Raw genomic sequence first — 21,902 nt, 5'->3', positions numbered from 1 at the left:
AATTGTACGGATATTATTTTCAGTTGATTAAATTTAAAACTAATTATTTATTCAAAAAAATATTTAAGAATGACTATCTTTTTAAAAATTATATGGTATTATTTGCTTATAACTCATTTGTCATTTGCTAAATTGTTAGAAAGAAAATTTTAGCATAATATAACTCAGTTGTCATTTGCTAAATTTATGGTTTTATTTATATTTTTATTATTTAATTATAATATTTTCATTTTATATTTGAAAGATAAATGAATTTTCTTTCAAACAATATTTTTGTAAATGTACTTTTTTTTAAATAATCAATTTAAATTGTTATTATCATTGAATATAATTATTTTTGACATAATTTGAGTTTTCGTTTACATCAAAACTTATCATATTTTAGGATAATTTTAATTTAAAATGTAATTTTCATATTTTTCAAACAAATTCTAAAAATATTTTTTAAATATTTTGTTATAATTTTTTTAAAAAATATTGAGTTGCATTTCAAATAAAAAGGGAAAGATATCAAAAATATTCTAATTAAAATATGTAAAATTTAATATAGTTTTAAGGAAATGGCCAAAATAAAAAAAAATACATATAAAAAAATCATGATTTTGTTAACTGGCGGATCATTATTTATATGATATCGCACACGAAAGAAAATTTCCTGTTTTTACAATTATCTAATTAACTCTATATAATCATTTGTTTTTAAAATGATATCACACATTCGTAAAAAATATATAGTTTAAGATGCAAAAAAAATATTTACTTAATGAATATAATACGAACGAATATTACAAATACATCATTTAATAAAATAAATAATTAAAAGCTGAAAATTCATAGCCGCGCTGGTGCGCGGATCAAGGTCTAGTTCTTGATTAAGATGAAAAATACTTTCTTTAATTTTGTAATTAATTGCAGTTAATGTGATAATTAATACAATATTCATCCCCGCTGTAAATTGATTTTATTGGCATTACTCAAACCATTTTCCTGTTTTGAAAACGCTCATGAACATTCTCTCTGGTCTCTATCATTGTTTTTCTTTTATTGTTTTCAAAAGTGCTTTTTTTTTTTTGCAATTAAAAGGGTTAAATCCGGATCTATTAAAAACACATATCTAACCTCCGGATGGAATTACGGTCCACGTATAGACCTTTTTTTCCTGGGCATTCAAAAGTGCATATTTCATTGTAATTATCACATATACTTATGGTTCTGTCATGAACCAACCCGCTTGCTGTGGCGGGTGGCTTTTTTTGTTTCACAAAATTATTTCGGTTTATGAATAAATTTTAGATATATTATTATATACATGATTTGGTAAAATTTAAGTCAGAATTATATTATTCTGGCGGTGTAGCTGCATTTTCTTTCTTGTATAGAATTAATTTTGTTGACAAGTCGTGTCATGGTTAACTCTACAAAGTGCAAGTAACGTTTGAAGGAAAAGAATTGTAATCTATTAGTAAGTAACCAAACTAATTCCACACACGATCTCTAAGACTAGATCCATATAGATAAGATGATTTGAATCAATCTTCCTGCTTTGACAAGAAGGAAAATATCATTAGAAATACAATTATCTTCTCGTTTCTAGAAAGTCTATAGAAAAAGACATACAATGGAGCAAACCAAAAAATGCAACATGCATGTACATAGTAGATAAAGTAAATTTATACTAGTTAAAGAAGAAGTCATTATTAAATTTTATAACCTGACCAAACAAAAATAATTAAAACATGTACGCACACACATTATCGTATTGAGATTAGTTTTAAATTTTTGTTAATATTATAAAGGCACCACGCTGTTCGGGGTGGCCTCTCAAATCGCCCAAGGGCCAAAAGCTTAGGCAGCATTAGGAATATCACTAAACATGCTAACCATGTAGGAAATTACGGTAATGCCCTCCATTAGTTTTAGTGGTTGGAATGTAATAACGTTGACAACTAAGCCGTGTTATGTTTTCACGTCGTCTAACGAGGATTGGGTTGATTGGATCCAAATCAGATAAACACTTCCTTTTTTCTTCTTTCTTTTGCTGCTTTTTTTTTTCTGTTGATATCTTCGCCTTTTTATTTTAATATAAAACAATTTATTTTACAGCGACCTTCCACTCGACAGGGGCCAAGCGCGTAGGTGTGACGACACATGTAAATCAGAGCTGTGATTTCAGACATTTGTGTTCGAAAAAATATCTAAACTTTTGTAACAGGGCACGTGGCAGATGAGTGGGATCTACATGGATGTCTGTAAATAAACGAGTAACAATTCGACATGTCATCAGACATTGTCTTAGAGAGTGTGGGACCCGAAGCGACTTTATCTTAGTTCCTTGGTTCAGATTGTTTCCTGAATGGATAAGTCTTTCGGGGGGGGGGGGTGGGAGAGATGCTATTTTGCCATTACGGCTATTCCATTTACGTCGGTACAATCTAACCAATGACCTATCGACACGTTTCGAGAAGACAACACCTGTTTATAGATATTATGATGTTTTCGATCCTCAGCAGTAGCCCTACGACTTCGGTTTTCCAAACCGAACCGAAACGAAACAGTCGATTTTCGGTTTACCGAAATTTTTAAAACCTATTCAAAAATTAACCGAATTAAATTTTTGGTTTGGTTCGGTTATCGGTTAATTTCGGTTTTCAAAATTATTTTCGAAAATAACTGTTTTTTGCTTTCGGTTAATTTCGGTCTAATTTTCCAAAAAAAATTGGATATTTTCGGTTAAATTTGATTATTTCGGTTAAGTTTGGATATTTTCGGTTATTTTTGGTTTCTTAATTTTTTATTTTTTGAAAATCGAAAACCGAACCGAACCGAAAACCGAATTACTTTTCAAAATCCTACCGAACTAAACTGAACTCAAAACCGAACCGAAAACCGAAAAATTCGGTTCGGCTCGGTTCGGCCCGTTCGGACAAAAGTCGCAGGGCTACTCAGTAGGTTTATGAAAAATTAGAAAACAATGAATTATATACTACTAAAAAAGGAAAACCAGAACTACAAAAAAAAACCAAAAACGAAGAAAAAAAAGGTAACTAGTTCGATGCATCAGATAGGCAAATGGCTTGGTGAGATACAATCTTGTGTTGAGTCTTTCACATAAAGAGTCTCGACCAAACCCAATATCTGTTGCTAGTTGTTGATATTTCATATACTCTCTATTTGTATTTGGTATGATTCCATAGCATATCTATTAGATAGTGATTTCGTTGTTCGATCAACGAGTTATGAAGTATAAAAGGACGATGTCACCTTAGTCTAAAAGTCCGGAGGAGGGAAAATATAATTTTATTGGATTTGTCTGTGAATCTAATAGTAGAAAAATTAGATGCGGTGTTCTCTTATATAAAATTTCTGTTATTGTAACTCTAATGTAATATGAAAAATCGTTTCCAGTAATAAATATTTTTATCTATAGATACAAGTCCATTTCAGCGAAGAATTTTGAATTTTTGTATCGTTTACTTTTACAACATCTATCCTCCTCTTCCGCATTGTTTTTTTTTCATTGTAACATTTTCCAAACACCGTGAAAAATATTCTCTCGACGCGTTTATTACGCGCGTTTCTGAGAGTTAAGATTGTACTATTAGTTGTGGACATCGATCTGGTTATCATAGTATTGAATTACGTTAGTTAGAAACTGAAAGCTGAATAATACCAAGACACTGCATTAATCCGAACCAGCTCACGTGGGACATTGAGCATTGATCGACACGCTACATCTATGCTGAAGCAATTGATGATATATATAGCATCTTGCTTTTCTATGTTATTAAGAAACAAACCAATCTTCAAGAAAGATATGCAGTAGTTCATCAGTTTCAAATTACTGGTAGTTGTAAGGTAGAATTTTTGTTTCAAAATAAGTGTCCTTTTATAATCAATGTAAAATTTATTGATTATATATTTTTATCTATTTTTAATTGGTTGAAATGTGGTTAAGTGTATTGATAATGATGTTTTTATCTAGTAAATATACAAAATTAAATGTTTTCTTAATTCGTGTGCCGAAGTCTAAAACGACAAATAATCTGAAACAGAGGGAGTATTCACTATCCAGTCACTGATTACATGATTCAAGTCAAGATACTCAATCATCATATGCAATGATGATAACAAAGAAGAAATCATTTGCCTATCCCGGTTAAGCTTCATGAAAGTCAAGAGGATTTACTAGCCTTTATGACAGTCATTTCAAATTCCAAAAAATGATATTTAGTTGCACAGAATCAGCTCTTTTGGATGTAAACTTGTCCTCCGTTGATAGAATTTCAACTGTCTGCGTATGATATAAAATGCTAGCTTGACCAAAAATTCGGAGTTTTAAATAATTGAGGCAGAAAGCTTATAAAATTCTCTGTTTCAATGAAAAAGCAAAGGAAGGAACTTGTTGATAGGGCTTTGCTAATATGTGATGTGCAATGCCATTATGCTAAGATAAGACATACTCTTGCATTAGTGTCACAGGTACACATGCTTGAAACAAACATAACATTCTAAAAATTGTTAAAAAAAAAAGTTTTTATTCTGATAAACGCAACCACCCTCCAGACTACTTCTTTCCCCCTTTTCAATTGGTTTTTGACTCAATGACCTTCTTGGCGAAAGAAGGCAAACAGAAGGCAGCTGAATGAATCTGAAACCCATAAGAAACAAGAGCAGGTAAGGATTTGAATGTCAAGATGCATAAATGTGACATATCAAAGAGTTTCTTTTGTTTTCACCTCAGCGTTATAAAACTTCAACGGTCCACTTGATTTGCTGTCATCAATGGGGTTCACAGGGTGTTTGAAGTCAACGTCAGGTCCCTCAGTTGAACATAGCATGAATCCAATAACCCCACTGCAAAACATTAAAAAGAAATGATTAAGCTATAAACTTAAAATCACAAAAACTTGAGAGATTGAATGTTAAAAGAGTTACAAAACATGCCTCGGGTATGTTGGAACACTGGTCCACGCGTAGTTCACAGAGCCTTTGAAGATCTCACGACAATTGGAAACAATGTCTTCGATGATGTCCATGTGAAGCCACAAGCTTTCAGCCTGAGTGCACACAACTCCACCAGGGCGAAGCGCTCTAGCCACGGATTGGAAAAAAGGTTTCTCAAACAGCTCCTTTGCAGGACCTGAGACACACACAAGCACCAAGTAGTTAAAAATCAAAGCCTGCTTCTCAACATAACAGCAAGGGTTAACTCTGATGGTACCAATTGGATCTGAGGAGTCAACAATGACTGCATCATATGAACCTTCAGCAGCATTCTTCAAGTAAGCAACACCATCGCCAATGACGAGGTTGACACGAGGATCCTCGAATCCAATTGCTACATTAGGGAAAAACTGCTTAGAGACCTGAAAATTCAAAGAACGTAGCAACAAATTAAACTACTCTGATGACAACGGATTCATCGAAACAGAGATGGAGGAGAAGGTGAAAAGTATGTGAGCACTCACGTCAACCACCATTTTATCAATCTCACACATGTCAATCTGCTCAACAGAGGAATGGCGTGCAACTTCCCGCAGGACACCTCCATCTCCTCCTCCAATGACCAACACCTATGGAAAAAAACTAGAAAGGCACTGATCAGTGATCATATACATTAGAAAAAAAACAGAATTTCCGGCTGTTCCACTAAACAATGACCTCAACTAGTTAAAATCTGATATACTTGGGAGTGAGTAAAAACAACATCCTCTCAACTATATTTGCGAAGTGATTTATATACATGTCACTACAATTATTCTCGCTGAAAAAAAATGACATGACACTTAAAATAGATGACATAGTTTTAGAAAATGGTGACATGTCATCATATTAATTGTGAGATGTAAAATTTCCTTATAAAAATTTAAATTTTTTTGCAGGAATTTTAAATATGGTAATAAAAATAACTCATATATCATCATTAATGTCAATTTTCCATATAAATATTTATTTATGGTAAACTATTAAATATATTAATAATTCATATATCACAATTAAAATAATAATAATATATATATATATATATATATCTCACATTAATAAAAATAAACTAAATAAAGTAACACTAATCCAAAAAAAATTGATAGTTAAATATTTAAACATTATTTAAATTTATCTGTTCATCTTCATCGTTTAAATTAACAAAAAGACTTTTCAGTTTAACTAAAACAAACAAAGTTTCAAATTTATTAGAATTTATATTTATATGTAAATATATATATATATATATATATATTTAAAATTAGATGGGAAGATATATATATATATATATATATTTAAAATAAATAATCATTAAACACAATAATATAATTAAAACTATTTTTATAAAATCTAATTTTATCTTTCTTAAAATTTAAATAAAATCAAATTTAAATAGTTATACCAAATCAAAAGAAATCAGATTACAAAAATACGTTTATGATTTTTTATAACAATTGAAGTTAAAATATAAATTAATAATGTTGAAATATAAATCAAAATTTTCTTTTGAAATAAAAAATGTTATGTTAAAAATTATTATTTCTGCGCATGACATAGAAAAACTTAAAAGGAACTCATCAGATACACTCCGGCTAAAAGCAAAAACATTATTTTTTAGCTGCTCCACTCAGCCATAACCTCAGCTAGTTAAAAGGAGTAAAAGCAAATTTGGATGTAATGTAAGAAGCTTTGATTTATCTTATCCTTTCTCAAGCAAGTCCCAAATAACAACCTAGAGGATAATCATTCAAGCCAGTTAAAAACATTTTCCTCCATATTATTACCCAATAAAACATTTTCTTGTACATCTATAAAGCTATAAATGTTAATCATCATACCTTTTTCTCTAGTGGGCATTCCTATCACCACTCTGTAGTGTATTCATTTATACCAGCTAAATTATATTAAAATCTGATAAAAGAAAGTGTGGATTGCTCTATTTCTTCATAAGTAATGATTAAGTTATCCTGCTTTACCGGAGAAGAAAAAAAAAAGTAATCTTCGTAACCTTTCATTACATTCCAAAGCAATAGCCTTTTGAGTATTTTACCTTCTTTGGGTTAGGGATAGAGCACAAAGGAAGATGAGTGATCATCTCCTGATAGGCACATTCGTCTCTCTCCGTAAGTTGGATTACTCCATCCAAAACCAAAACTTTCCCATACGTCGCAGACTAAAGAAACAAACCAAACACACATTTAAAACAGAGAGATGATTGCAGATCTAAGCAAAAGTTATTGTCTTTGTCGTTGTTGTTGTGTTACCTGGAAAACAATGATATCCTGGTAATCTGATTTGCCTTGAAACAAAACTTTCTCAACCTTCAAAGAGTGTGCCTCTCCTGCATCCACAAAAAGACATCATCAGCTTCTTTTTAATCAAAAAAAGTAATCACCTTTATGATAAAAAAGATAAGAACGAGAATCAACCTGGCCACATGGGACTCATCTCGGAGAACCACCCGGGAATCACCGAGGAGAAACAAGCCGGCTTCTTTGTCTGCTCCCCGTTAGAGGCCGGAGCTGAGTTATCCGTCTCCATGGAAGCGACGGCGGCGGTGGCATGATCATCCTCTTCTCTCGGTCGCTTCAAATCGGTGACAGAGGCTTCTTTGGTGGCATCCATTGCTACTGCTGATTAGAAGACGAGAGAGGGGATTATTAGGTCTTTTTTGCAGGATTTGTTTGGATGTGAAGTGAAGCTGAATATATAAGAAGTAAAAGATTCGATAGTAAGACTGTAAAATATCAAATTTTATTTTGTGTGGGTTATAATTCCAAGGAGTTAATTGAGAAATTATTATGTGATGATATAGTATATAATACGGACGAAACTGCTTTTGCCTCGAATATATCGTTGTCTTGGCTTTTTGGTCTGTCTGTTTTTCTTACTCGCTTCTTGATTACCCACTCGCCTTTAACCACCTTCACGCCACGCGCTTTTTCACGTGCAACGCATGCTCGGCCAAATCACACAACATAGAGAGGATTAGCAAGTGTCCGATGTATTCTTGTAGTTTCTATAAATTTAACTAATATTCAGACTGTTCAGGAGGCTCTAATCATAAAACAAAACAGTTTTATGATGTTAATCTTAAGTGTTTATGTTGATGTGTTTGATATTTACTAGTGAGATAACACAACCATTGAACTATTACATAGGGAAGGTATATAAGATCATTAGTTACCGAATAACAAGTTTCATTTACAAATTTTTTTTATAGTTTTCTACTGTATTTAATTTGATGTCCTTGAATCGTTTTGTAATATGGCTCTAATCGTTTCCAGAACCGAATCTCCGGTCCGATCCCCAATCTCTCCGGTTTAACCCGGTTACAGACCCTGAACCTCCACGACAACCTCTTCGACTCTGTCCCCAAGAAGCTTACCTGAGAACAACCCTTTCTCTCCATGGGAGATGACCATGGACAAGCAGAAGACCGGGTTAGCCATCCACATTTGCTACAAGTCTAGTTAATTTTCTATTTTTTTTTAACTTATGTACGTATATTAGCAACATACACTTGGCAAATACCTTGCTACCATTCAATTTTATCTGTCATTTACAATGTCTAGACACACAATGACTCTGCTTGTATTGCTAATCTTTTGTATTACAATGTCTAGACACACAATGACTGCTTGTATTGCTAATCGTTTGTTTGTACTATCAGATAAGCTTGCATCTGAATTGTATGTCAACTGGACTTAGTCTGCCAAATAGACGTATAGCCTGCCTCTTCTTTTGTTTGCTTGCTAATTGTTTTATTATCCTTTATGTTTCTATTTTACAGTGTCATAAATGTTGGTTGTCTTAGTCTTGATAGCAGGGAGTTGACCGCTATTGTCCACAGATCCTCCCACTTATCTGCCACGGTAAAAACACTAGATCATTGCTTGTGTAGGAATATCTATTACACTGATCCTTGGCAACCAATTATGTATAGTCCATTCAATTTTTGTAGGTTGTTGATGTTCTAATCCATCATACCCGGTCGTTGTTCCTATCGTATTCTGAACAGTCTCAGTCCAGGAGCTCTGTTTTCATGGACACCATGTTTGTTGCACTACTTGCAAAAACTTTCCCAAAGTTCTCCATGTCCTCCAAGAAAGAGAGTTTCTGATTCCCACCTTCTTTGTGCGATTACGCTGTGGGGAGATTGCACAGTTGTTGAAGCTACTTGCAAAAATGTTTCATTTTAAGAGTAGAAATAAACCAACAAAATAAGCAATAGATGAGCAAAACTAATCGCAAACCAAATTACTTCAAACTCAGTTATAACAACATAATTTGGCAATGAAAACCTGTGTATGAACTTTGTACATTTTTGCCAAAAGTTTGTTTAGCTGGCATTATTACTATATATTATTTATTTAATGTATTAGGTTAACCAACTTTAAAATCTACGTATAATCCCGCAAAACTAACACGAATCCAAATTTCTTGAACATCATTTATAACAACATATTTGACAATAGCACTTAGCGTATACAAGACATCAAATATTTTCTTAAACCCAATTTTTAGCCGCAAGACGAAGGAAAATTACATCCACAACACTTACTTAACCGTTACAAAACACCATTAGCTTGTAAATAATCAACACTACAAGTTCAACTACGACATAGCAGTCCAACAACCTTGCATCAGCAGCATTCCGGAATTTTATAACATCCACTCCTAGATAGTGCTGGGAAAATGAGTTATTATCTGCGGGTTCCGCCCCGTTTGACCCGCCGCGGGGCGGGTCAACCGATTGAAAAAACGGGTTGAGTCAATCTTAAGCGGGACATGTGCGGATCGACCAAATTTTAGTCGCGGATATCCGCCAATCCGTTAAATAAAAAAACAAAAATAAATTGTAAAATAAAAATTAAGAAATTGCAAAATTGTAAAATCTTTTGCTCTGATTCTTTTCTCCATGCTGCCTCTGTTGACAGAAACGATAACCCTCCCATTGGCCAGTTCCATTTCGTAGCTGCCCTCACGTACAAGCTGGGGAAATAAACCTAAGCTAATCATTACTAATTCAACCAATTTGGGATCAAAACCCTTTTAGCTTCTAACCTTTTATCACCTGTCGCAACGCATATCTCGATATTATTAAGAGAAGGTTAATTTTGTCATTTCGCCTGTCACTGCCACTTTCAAAGGCCCACTATTTTATGGTGTTGGGTATTTTCCTAATTACTACATTCTCCTTGTATTTTAAGCCAATTCACTCTATTTTTTTTATTGTAGAGGTGTATATTACGCTGATATATTTCGTCTGATAACAAGTACCGACCATGAATACTGCCTGCTGTTTCAGTTTCATACGTCTCTTCCCAGTTGAAGCCAAGCATTTCAGTTTGAACGGTCCACTAAATTTGGTTTTAGTTGAGCCGAAATCTTTTACGAAAACGATATTAGAAACGAAAAAACACATATGAAAAAAAACGAGTTCTTTATTACTAAAAAGATAGTAAAAGGAATGTTACACATCCTTGTGGGTCTAATGTGGCTAAGATTGTGTCAGTGACTGGATCTAAACAAATCATGATTAGCCGTGGTGGGCCTAGTGGCGAAGATTGAGAGCCAGTTTTAGCGTAAACACATGTCATAGCAATTGATACCAAAATCCCAAATTTCTCCAAGTTTATCTTAATTTTAATGCAAACACAGACGCTGACTAAACTATATTATAATGATATAATATAACTAATATACTTTCACATGTTCACATAATCACATTTGATATGATGACCTATTTTTAGTGCGGTAGGTGAACCACTCAAATCCACTCTTATAGGAGTTAGTGAATTTTTAACTCTTAAAAATGAGATAAATTTTTTTTTTAGAAACACTTAATTATAATGGTTTAATGGTATTTGACCAAAAAAAATGGTTGAATGGTAGTCTCTTAACAAAAGTTCTTCACAATAAAAAAAATATTAAACTTATTTTTAAACATAAAATTTTACAAGACAAGAAAATAATACAAGAACAATAAAATCAGTTAACGTGATACAAGAATACAAAACAAAAAAGAATACAAGAGCAACTGGTACTCCGTGACCTCTCTCGCCAAGAACAAAGCAAAGACATCACCTCTCTCAACACCAACAACTCTTCCATTCTATCCAAATTCCATCTGCTTCAAAGAAAACGCAACAAGTTTAAACAATGACACCAAGCGTTAATAAAGGCAATGCTGTGTTGTGAAGAAACAATGACACCAAGCGTTAATAAAACCAACTAAGTATGATATAGGCAATGCTGTTTCCAGAGAGTAATTGACATTAATTAGACAAACAAACAAACAAAAGTAGATGTTCAAACTGCTATAAGATAGTATGAAAATTATACTTACCACCAAACCATCGAAGCTCTCTTCCTAGGTTTATTACTGCCGCATCAATTCAAACAAGAAATCAGAAGCAGTGATTCGAGTATTAATTTTTGTTCTGGTTCTGCTATGTACAAAAACTATATAGAAATATAGAAGCTGAATGAAGATTACAAAGTGTACCTGTACATTTGGAGCCAGTGACTAGCAATATCTAAGGCAAGCAGTGAGAGGAAAACCAAGCTTGTTGGGACAAGCAATATCTAAAGTTTTCCTGTGGATGTGATTCCGAAGTAGAGATCATACAACAACACACATCAGTAAGGAGTTCAAAAGAAAAAAAAAACAATCAACTTGCCAACAGAGACAGATTCAAAACAAAATTCAAATTTTAATAAATCAGATTGATAATCAGAAACAAGTTGATGATCAAAAACATAAACAATAGAAACGAAACGATCAATCTTACACTTTAAGATAAAAGATCGCATAAGCGCAGTGTCTTCACTCCGTAGCTCGATCACGGAAGCGTTATATCTCATCAGAGACACAGACAAAACCTCGACGGCAAAATGCGTAGGACGGGAAAGGAGCTCCTTCGTAAAGGAGGATGTCTGATAACCGAAGCGAGAGAACATCCAGACATCATTAGAATAGACCCTCCTGTCGGGTAAGAAGCAGAGATCGGCGTCACTGTGATGGGATGAGACTTGTTCAAGCAAGAAGATACACCGATCGGGATAGATCTATGTCGCCGTCGAGGAGAGGAAAGAAACAGAGAGAGAGAGAAAAAAAAATGAGACGGAATCACCGAGGCACCTCTCCACCTCTCCTCTGCTTGTGACACGTGCAACCTAAGCGACGTCTCTTGGTTCTCTTAATCAAAGGACGTCTCTTCTGATTTTTTCTTTTTTTTTTTTTTATTGTAAATAACCTAAGAAACATACTTAAGAAACACCAATAAACATGCTCTTTCATACTTAAGATTTTCAAAATTGGAAAAGAATCGGGAAATAATATTATTTTCTCTTTCATTCTTGTTTACTGAATGCTTTTTTTTTTACGACATTGAATGCTAAATAAACTAATAAGGTATGATTTGTCCGAATGAACCAACAAGTGAGTCAGTGACACCATATTTCTTGCTTATGAATTTCTGATAATTAATTTCACGATTTTTCTTCATAATTTATTAACCTAAATATATCAAGTTTATAACTAAATTTTCCAAATGATATAATGTTTATTTATTTTTAGCAAAAACTAATAAAATAAGAAATGATTTTTTTTGTCAAAACAATCTTCATATATAAGATTTGCAAACATTATAATTCGTATCAAAATTAGAATAATATATTATATACATTAGCTCCGAGGAAAAAAATTATTTCATTCTAACGCGTTGTTTATATATATATATAAATATTAAATATTCTTGTTTATTTTCAATATTATGTGAACATAATATTGATATATATGATATTAAAGCTTACAATAATTCCAAACAATATTGCACCACATAAAATATATTTTATGCAAGTGGTCGCGAATAATGTTCCGACAACTGTTCTCTTTTGGTCTAACTGACCTGTGTGAACGGATAATATCAAATACTGTATGTCTTAAAAGTGGTTCTTCCTACGTTTGCTATATAACGAAACCACGCTCGTCCTCCTTGAGAGCATATACTGATTCAAAGAGAGAGAGAGAGCCTTCACCGCGACACTGTACTAAGTTTCCATGGCGTCAAGAAGAGTTTCCTCGCTGCTCTCTCGCTCCCTCATGTCCTCCTCTTCTCCCTTCTCTCTTAGAGGTAGGTATTCACATATCCGATGCGATTCATTTTGTAGATTCATCGCAGATCCACTTGTTTTTTTTTGATATATCTTATCGGCTAATCCGGTCAGTCTCAGAGAACAAATAAGATTCTCTAGATCATCTCTACTAGGATAGCTTTGGTTCTGTTTGTGTTTGATTTCGATTCGATCGGTGATCTCCAAGATTTTTGGATTCTCTATCGATGTGATTTGATTGATTCTCCTCAGGTAAAGATCCTCTCATGAACAGAGGAGCTCGCAGGTACAGCAACCTCGCTGCTTCTCTCGAAGACACCATCACTCCCCCTGTGAAAGTCGAGCAGACTCAGCTCCTAATCAACGGCAAGTTCGTTGATTCAGCCTCAGGTCAGAGATTCTTGGAATTGTAATAAAACTCAGTGAATATTATTATTGATTGTTTACACTTACATTGAATGATGTATTACAGGAAAGACTTTCCCCACATTGGATCCAAGAACTGGGGAAGTGATAGCTCAGGTGGCTGAGGGTGACGTGGAAGACGTGAACCGTGCGGTTGTAGCCGCGCGCAAGGCCTTTGACGAGGGTCCATGGCCTAGAATGACTGCTTACGTAAACCAAAAAAAAGTTTCCTTTACGTTTTTAAAGATTAACTCTCACACATGTTTGGATTTTGTTTTCTTCAGGAGAGGTCGAAGATACTGTTTCGTTTCGCTGACTTGATTGAGAAACACAACGACGAGATCGCTGCTCTCGAGACTTGGGACAATGGGAAGCCTTATGAGCAGTCTGCCAAGATTGAAGTTCCTATGCTTGCTAGAGTGTTCCGTTACTATGCTGGTGAGAGTGAAAACCAAAAGATTAAATTGTATGGTTTTTTTTTTTTTCTTGATCTCTTTAATGATTTTGTTTTTTGTTGTGAGTTTCTCAGGTTGGGCGGACAAGATCCATGGAATGACGGTTCGAGGAGACGGTTCGCACCATGTGCAGACGCTCCACGAGCCGATTGGAGTCGCTGGACAGATCATCCCATGGAACTTCCCTCTTCTCATGCTCTCGTGGAAGCTTGGACCAGCTTTAGCTTGCGGGAACACCGTTGTGCTCAAGACGGCTGAGCAGACTCCTCTCTCTGCTCTTCTTGTTGGAAGACTACTTCACGAGGTAGCCCATGTACTCTTTGTTTCTGCTTACGTTTGTCATGTGCTCAAGTATCTGATATTTGTGACAGGCTGGACTTCCTGAAGGAGTTGTGAATATAGTTTCTGGATTTGGTCCTACCGCTGGTGCAGCCATTGCTAGTCACATGGATATTGATAAGGTTTAAAACACACACACCTTGAATAGACATTCAATAGTTTTAAAGATCTGCATTCTATAGAATTTTCAGATAAATCCTCTCTACTCTACAGGTTGCTTTCACCGGTTCTACTGATGTTGGAAAGATTATTCTTGAGTTGGCTTCAAAAAGTAACCTCAAGGCAGTGTCTCTTGAGCTTGGAGGCAAGTCACCATTCATTGTATGTGAAGATGCTGACGTGGATCAGGCCGTTGAGATGGCTCATTTCGCTTTGTTCTTTAACCAGGTAACTAACTTTAGACAAACATATGTACTTGTTAAGAAGCAATAGCCTCCTGATAATAGCCTCTTCTGGCTAACTCTTAGGGACAATGCTGCTGTGCTGGCTCGCGTACATTTGTACATGAACGAGTGTATGATGAGTTTGTAGAGAAAGCTAAAGCTCGTGCAATCAACCGCGCTGTTGGAGATCCCTTCAAGTCAGGGATTGAGCAAGGTCCCCAGGTAGAGAAACAGTAACCATACTCTCAGTGAAAGACAAAAGAGCATTTCCACATTCCTAACTTGTTTGGAGAAAAAAAAACAGGTGGACTCAGAGCAGTTCGAGAAAATCCTGAAGTACATTAGACATGGAGTCGATAGTGGAGCCACCTTACAAGCTGGAGGTGACCGTCATGGTTCCAAGGGTTACTACATTCAACCTACTGTCTTCTCTGACGTCAAGGTAAGTAAAACAGATTATTACCCTTCATACAACAAATTGATTTATATCGTCCCGTATTGATCTTGGCAGGACGACATGCTCATAGCAAAAGACGAGATCTTCGGACCAGTTCAGACCATACTTAAGTTCAAGTACAGACCCAATGCTTAAACCAAATATGTCCCTCTTTTTTTTTTCTGATTAAATTTACTGATGGCAATTGATGTTTCAATAGGAATCTGGATGAGGTGATTGCAAGGGCGAACAACTCAAGGTACGGTCTAGCTGCAGGAGTGTTCACACAGAATCTGGACACAGCGAATAGGCTGATGCGAGCGCTCAGGGTTGGAAGCGTTTGGATAAACTGTTTCGATGTGTTTGATGCAACAATTCCATTTGGAGGGTATAAGATGAGTGGCATTGGAAGAGAGAAAGGTATCTACAGTCTCAACAATTACTTGCAAGTCAAGGCTGTTGTCACTTCCATCAAGAACCCCGCTTGGCTCTAAACCGAACCTATCCCTCGAGGTTGGTTGGTTAATAATGGTGGTTTTGCTTTGGGAAACCTGGAGTTGGTTTTCTAGATTATGATGATAAATTTTATCTTCAGCACATTTAAACATAAAGCTATATGTATGAATCATTTCTTGATATTGGGGAATAACTACTTAATGAATAAAACAATAATATTTCTATAAGCAGTGGAAACTAAAAACTAAAAAGCCTTTTCACAGTAGTAGTAGTGGTAGATGTGGTAACAATATAAAAAAAAAAATCTTATTATCCGCACTTAATGATTCAAGGATTCTTCATTTTGATTCTGAGCTTTCTAGTGATCTGTGATGCTCTTGGATGTACTTGCCGTCTAGTGTTATCAGCAGACTGTTCTGCTTCCACCCAGTTTACAACTTGGAGAATCAGAGACTGTGGAACCTTCTTAACATCTGCATCTCCTGTGCCTTTACACTTCTTCATCCCTTTCTCTAGAGCCTTCTCTATAAACTCCATGAACCAATTTGCAGCTTCTTTCTCTGTCTCTTTAGCCAACCTAGCCGTGTTTCCTAACCCGGAAGGAGGAGGAGGAGGAGGAGCTGATGGGTTCTTGTTCTCATCGTTTGACCTCAGTTGCTTGTGGTTTTGCTGCTGCTTCAGGGAAGCAGTTCTTCTCTTCGTTGCAGTTTTCTCTTGATCAATAGAGTTGTGCTGGATCTCGTTAAGTATCAAAGACGTTGTTCCATCCTCAGATTTGTTCTCACTAGCTGATGAAACAGCTGCTTCAATGGCAGAGATTTCGCTCATGGTTTCAGATATCTGCTTGTGAAACTCCAAGAACTTCTCGAAGCACGCAGCAGGGCAATCAGGTTTGGCTGATTTGCTCAGATTGGCCAAAGTCCTGTATTTTCACAAGAACTTTATCACATTTTTATACTCAAAGACCAAATAAGATCAGACAGCAAAAGGAGATTGAGTTGTATACTTGAGATGACGAACAAGTGTTTCAGAGACTGTAGCTTCTCTCAATGCCTGAAGAGCTATCTTCTGAGCCGTCTCCCTCTGCTGCATAGCTTCCTGTGCCACATCAAGAGACATCTCTCAGTATCACCAAACAAAAGTCTTAATAAGGCACTAACAAACTGAATCACCTTGCTCAGTGTGCTGAGTCTTCCTGTTAGACTCGAACTCTTCTCTGGTTTTTCCACCTTACAATGCTTTGGAGAAGCCAATTTAAAGGTAGACTTTGGAGCATCTCTTTCCTCTTCCATCAAAGCAGCTGCAGCGGTTGCTCGTCTAGTACGTACACTCGGAGGCGGCGAGTTACTCTTCTTTGCCTGCAAAATCTCCATTGGTTAAACTCTCTCTCCCTCTAGAAGAAACTCAACAAGACAAAAATGTACCTACAGAGGATTTAAAAGGACTAAGAAGAGCAGAAGAAGAAACAGAGCTCATCTTCGCCGTCTCTCTATCGCAAACACTCCTACTCCTCGGAAACTTGGCGCTCGGCGGCACAACACAGCTCTTCCTCATCATCGAAGCAGGGCTCTCTCCCTTCAACTTCCCCAACACCCCTCCTCCTCCATAAGAACACCTAACACCACCCGGCGACCTCCCCCTCGTCATCGGAGAAGCCCCCGCCGCTCCAAACCCAAATCTCATCTGCTTCGCCGGAGTACACTGATCGAAATCCAAAGCCGCCGGAGACTTTAACACAAAAGGAGACGCAACGTCGCCGTTTTGACCCCAAGACCCCCTCCTCTGCCTTTCCGTGCCTCTCGCGCTGACCTCGGGAGTCCCGAGCAGAGGATGCCTCCCCGGGATGGGCCTCGCGCCTTGCACGATCGGAACGGGGGTCCCAGGATCAAGCCTGTCGACGTAGATGAACTGGCCGAGCTGCATCTTGTTGCTTAAAACGACATCGTCTTGGTCGGAGGGGAGGGTGACGTAGATGGAGTGGGAAGAGTCGGAGAGTTTGATGAAGAAGCCCTCTTTCGGCAACAGATTCTTCTCGTCGAGATCGATCGGGACGATGTCCGTGACTTGCACCAGAGAGCTTCTGTGCTCTCCGGTGGGTTTGACTCCCGTTTTCATGCCGTCGATTAGCTTCTGGAGGATCCCGGGTGCTAGAGCCGCCATTGCTGTCCAGAGTTCTGAAGAGATTCAAGAAGGTTTAGATTTGGATTTGATTTTTGATATGGGAGATTGAATTTGATGTGATTGAGAAAGTTGGAGTTCTTTTTTTTTTAACTAGGCGCGGAGAGCTAACGGCTACGATAATAAAAGCAAGTTTTTTTGAATGATAAAAGAGAAAAAGAGATTTGATGTGTTGGAACGTTGTGAGTAACGGTCGAATTTGGTGTCGTGGGGGCTGTTGTCATCTGTGTATTGTATTCGTTGATTCTTTTATTTGGTTTGTACTATAATACTCTACTAGGATAAGACCTGCGCCTTGCGCATGTTGAGTTTATTTGTATATATTATCGATAGTTTCTTTTAGGACAAATCTCCAAAATAACACATTTATAAGTTTATATCACAAAAATAGCACTCCAAAACTAAAATGACCAAAATAGCACCTTTCTAAGTTTATCTTTTGAAAATTTAAATTTTTTTATTTTTCAAAATTTGAAATCTTATCCCCAAAACCTCATTTCTCAACTCTAAACCCTAAACCTTAAACTCTAAACCCTAAATCCTAAACTCTAAACCCTAAACCCTAAACCCTAAACCCTAAACTCTAAACTCTAAACCCTAAACTCTAAACCCTAAACCCTAAATCTTAAACCCCACCCTTTAACTCTAAACCCTAAGTTTGTAACTTTTGATAAAACATTAAGTGCTATTTTTGTGACTTTTGACCTTGAGTGCTAGTTTGAGAACAAAAACTTGATTTAATGCTATTTTTGTCTTTTTCTCCTTCTTTTATATATTTGATCATTTTATTTATATATATAAAATATTTTTTGTTGTTATTATATAATTTTTTTCCGATAGATCGGATCAATTTTTATTAAAAATAATGGAACAAACTATAATTAATACATCATGGGTTGATCGGATTGGACATTAAACAAATTATGACATAAAAACCTTATTTTTTCCATCAACACATTCTTGAAAAAAGTGAACAGTATTGTTTTCACAGTTGAATTATTTTGACTTTTATATTCCATTATGGTTTTGAAAGCTTTCAAATCAACCATAAAATTGATACATGTCATTTTAATGTTTTTAGTCGTATACTTAACGAAAACTTACATTTTTGTAGTTTAAAGCCGTTTTAAAAAATTCAAAATATAACATATAAGAAAAAATCTAACATATAAGAAAAATATAACATATAAGGTGTCCTCATTTTTGTATTTTAAAGTCGTTTAAAAAACTATATATAACATATAAGGTTTCATCACTTTTGTAATTTAAAGTCATTTTAAAAAATTCAAAATATAACATATAAGAAAAAATCTATTTTTTATTATATGGTTAATGTGATTTTTTATTTTTTTAATACTATAAAATTAAACAAAATGAAGAAGGATGCAAAAATTGTTATCAAATCTTTATTATTCATAATCATTAATTGTCATATATATGTAAATCATATTAGGTAATTTTGTAGTTTTTATTTAATGAAAGAATACACACTTTTTATATTTTAGGTTAATATAATGTTCTCTAGTGGACATTACACAAATTATGACATAAAAACCTTATTTTTTCCATCGAACAGATTTTTGAAAAAAGAGTATTGTTTCCACAGTTAAATTATTTTGACTTTTATCTTCCATATGGTTTTGAAAGCTTTCAAATCAACCATCGAATTGATGCATGTCATTTTAATGTTTTTAGTCGTATACTTAAGGAAAACTTACATTTTTGTAATTTAAAGTCGTTTTAAAATAATTCAAAATATAACATATAAGAAAATTCTAACATATAAGGTGTCCTCATTTGTATATTTTAAAGTCGTTTAAAAAATATATATATAACATATAAGGTTTCCTCATTTTTGTAATTTAAAGTCATTTAAAATAAATTAAAATATAACATATAAGAAAAAATCTATTTTTTTATTATATGGCTAATGTGATTGTTTAATTTTTTTAATAATATAAATTTAAACAAAATGAAGAAAAATGCAAAAATTGTTATCAAATCTTTATTATTCATAATCGTTAATTGCCATATATATATAAATCATATTAGGTAATTCTGTAGCTTTTATTTAAGGAAAGAATACACACTTCCTATATTTTATGTTAATATAATGTTCTCTAGTGTTATATAATTATGGAATAATGTGACATCATTAGATTAAACTATACTTTATATTAGATGCTCTATAATTCTTTGAAATAGAATTTAGAAGGCATTTAGAGTGCCACCTAGGATTTGAGTTTTTTTTTAATTAATACAAAATTAATGTTCTAATTTTTCAAATGATTCTCAATTAATATATAGGGGATAGTTTTGATTATTGGCAGGATCTTTTTGGGGTTTATACGCCTTCTTTTTCTGATCCATTTGTTTAAATAATACTAAATCAGCAATTAACAATGAGTTTCTGACTCTGTTTTTCTCCAAAATATTGAGAAATTGGTATATATTTCGTTTGGATTTGTATGGAAAAGATTTCACCATGATTATCTTTCTACGTTTCTTTAAATACATTATTTGCATTAAATATTATAAATCACAATGAATTATTAAAAAAAATTTCTAGGTATACGTAAAAATGTTTTTGTCACAGATATAGACCTTAAACATAAAAATGACCAAAATAGACTTAAATGTTTTATAAAAAAACAGTAAATATACACTTATACATATAGGATTAATTAATCTAGACATTATGATTTAGAGTTAAGAGGTGGAGTTTAAGGTTTAGAAAATAAAATTAAAATTAAAATTTTTAAAATAAAAAATATTATTTTGATCATTTTAGTTTTTGAGTTCTATTTTTGTGACAAAAACTTAAAAACGATCTATTTAAAAGAATTGCCCGAATTATTATTCAAAAGTACTTGTTTGCAGTCATGAAAACATCTCTTTAATAAACTAAACAATATGTTAACTTTTGAGCTAATCTAACATGTGTTAATATATTTAGTTTGGATATGCATGGAAAAGATTTCACCATGATTTTTTTTTTCTACAGATTTCACCATGATTATCTTTCTACATTTCACTAACCACATTATTTGCATTAAATATTATAAATCGAATTATTATTCAAAAGTACTAATTTGCAATTATTAAAACTTCTCTCTAATAAACTAAACAATATGTTAACTTTTGAGCTGATCTAGCATGCGTTAAATTTCTAATTTTTCTAGCTAAACTAGCACTTTTGAATAATAATTCATCTAATTTCTTGTTTTCAGGATTTAAATATTACAAATCACTATGAATTATTATTCTAGTTATGTGTATTTAAATGTGAAACTGTGTTGTTTTATTTTATGGACCCCAAACACGGCCGATATATATATCTAACCGCCATTGTGTCTGGTCCGTATCAACCGCCATAAAATCATCTTAGGTGATGATTGTTTTAGAGAAAATTGCTAAAAGAGAACAAGAAAACAGCATAGTTGTCCCTATGGTATAAATCTTTTTTTGTCCATTTTTTCTCCGTTTTACCCTTTCCATATGTTAAAATTAATGAAATAAATAGTTATATGAATCAGAAAAATTATTAAAAATATAAACAATTAATAAAACACCCATTTACACAAACACATATTTTTTTTGGGTTGAAAAACATAATAAATAATATTTTTAAATTACGTTCTACTAAAAGTAGAATTCTGTTTCTACACAAAACGGGTAAGTAGAAAATGAATTCTAGAATGAACACATCCATCTACTTGTTTTAGAACGTACAAACTACTTTTTACTATAATTCTAAATATGGGGAATACGTATTCTACTATTTGTAATGATCGCTACTTTTATTCAGAAAACTGTTTCTACTTTTATTGAGTATTCTAAGTTATCAGGAATGCAAAATCTAAAACATATACGAACGTCCACATAGTGTAGAAATTACATTCTGGAATTTTGTTATGTTCTACACAGTGTAGAAGGTGCCTTCTACGGATAAAAAAACTGAATTTTCGAAAATTAAGGAAGTTGCAGTTTTTAAAATATTCTCAAAATATTCTAACTTCCTAAAACGTGTTTTCATTGATTTGGTTCGTGAAAAATTAAAAAAAAAATCGATTTTGAATGTTCTTCTTCACCAATCTATGATTTTCCAATGATTTCTCTATAGTTTGTCTTGTGATTTTTACAAAC

The 21,902-nt window shown here is 34.0% G+C and overlaps 3 protein-coding genes and 1 long non-coding RNA gene across 4 annotated transcripts; 1 reads left to right on the top strand and 3 right to left on the bottom strand.

Moving 5' to 3' along the window:
* Positions 1-4,357: 4,357 nt before the first annotated feature.
* On the bottom strand, positions 4,358-7,768 carry LOC106415987 (spermidine synthase 1). Its single transcript, XM_013856806.3, has 8 exons — positions 7,413-7,768; positions 7,248-7,324; positions 7,034-7,156; positions 5,469-5,573; positions 5,222-5,366; positions 4,945-5,140; positions 4,737-4,854; positions 4,358-4,648 (listed from the first exon to the last, which is right to left on the bottom strand). The coding sequence occupies exons 1-8, from the start codon at positions 7,606-7,608 to the stop codon at positions 4,583-4,585; spliced, it is 1,026 nt and encodes a 341-aa protein (XP_013712260.1). The 5' UTR covers positions 7,609-7,768; the 3' UTR covers positions 4,358-4,582.
* Positions 7,769-10,898: 3,130 nt separating this feature from the next.
* Positions 10,899-12,231, bottom strand: LOC106413836. Its single transcript, XR_001282674.3, has 4 exons — positions 11,781-12,231; positions 11,495-11,585; positions 11,336-11,371; positions 10,899-11,116 (listed from the first exon to the last, which is right to left on the bottom strand). It is a non-coding gene; the product is annotated as an uncharacterized LOC106413836 (long non-coding RNA).
* Positions 12,232-12,825: 594 nt separating this feature from the next.
* On the top strand, positions 12,826-15,805 carry LOC106414927 (aldehyde dehydrogenase family 2 member B7, mitochondrial). Its single transcript, XM_013855510.3, has 11 exons — positions 12,826-13,124; positions 13,357-13,494; positions 13,577-13,719; positions 13,794-13,947; positions 14,039-14,268; positions 14,336-14,425; positions 14,517-14,690; positions 14,771-14,908; positions 14,991-15,128; positions 15,198-15,259; positions 15,343-15,805. Exons 1-11 carry the CDS (start codon positions 13,052-13,054, stop codon positions 15,614-15,616), a joined length of 1,614 nt encoding a protein of 537 aa, XP_013710964.1. The 5' UTR covers positions 12,826-13,051; the 3' UTR covers positions 15,617-15,805.
* BNAC08G06420D lies at positions 15,738-18,085 on the bottom strand. Its single transcript, XM_013855511.3, has 4 exons — positions 17,007-18,085; positions 16,751-16,936; positions 16,585-16,676; positions 15,738-16,500 (listed from the first exon to the last, which is right to left on the bottom strand). The coding sequence occupies exons 1-4, from the start codon at positions 17,736-17,738 to the stop codon at positions 15,906-15,908; spliced, it is 1,605 nt and encodes a 534-aa protein (XP_013710965.1). The 5' UTR covers positions 17,739-18,085; the 3' UTR covers positions 15,738-15,905.
* Between the last annotated feature and the right edge of the window lie 3,817 nt (positions 18,086-21,902).

Source organism: Brassica napus, chromosome C8, assembly GCF_020379485.1.
Source record: "Brassica napus cultivar Da-Ae chromosome C8, Da-Ae, whole genome shotgun sequence".
Taxonomy (NCBI): Eukaryota; Viridiplantae; Streptophyta; class Magnoliopsida; order Brassicales; family Brassicaceae; genus Brassica; species Brassica napus.
This window is presented reverse-complemented; position numbering and strand designations above follow the sequence as displayed.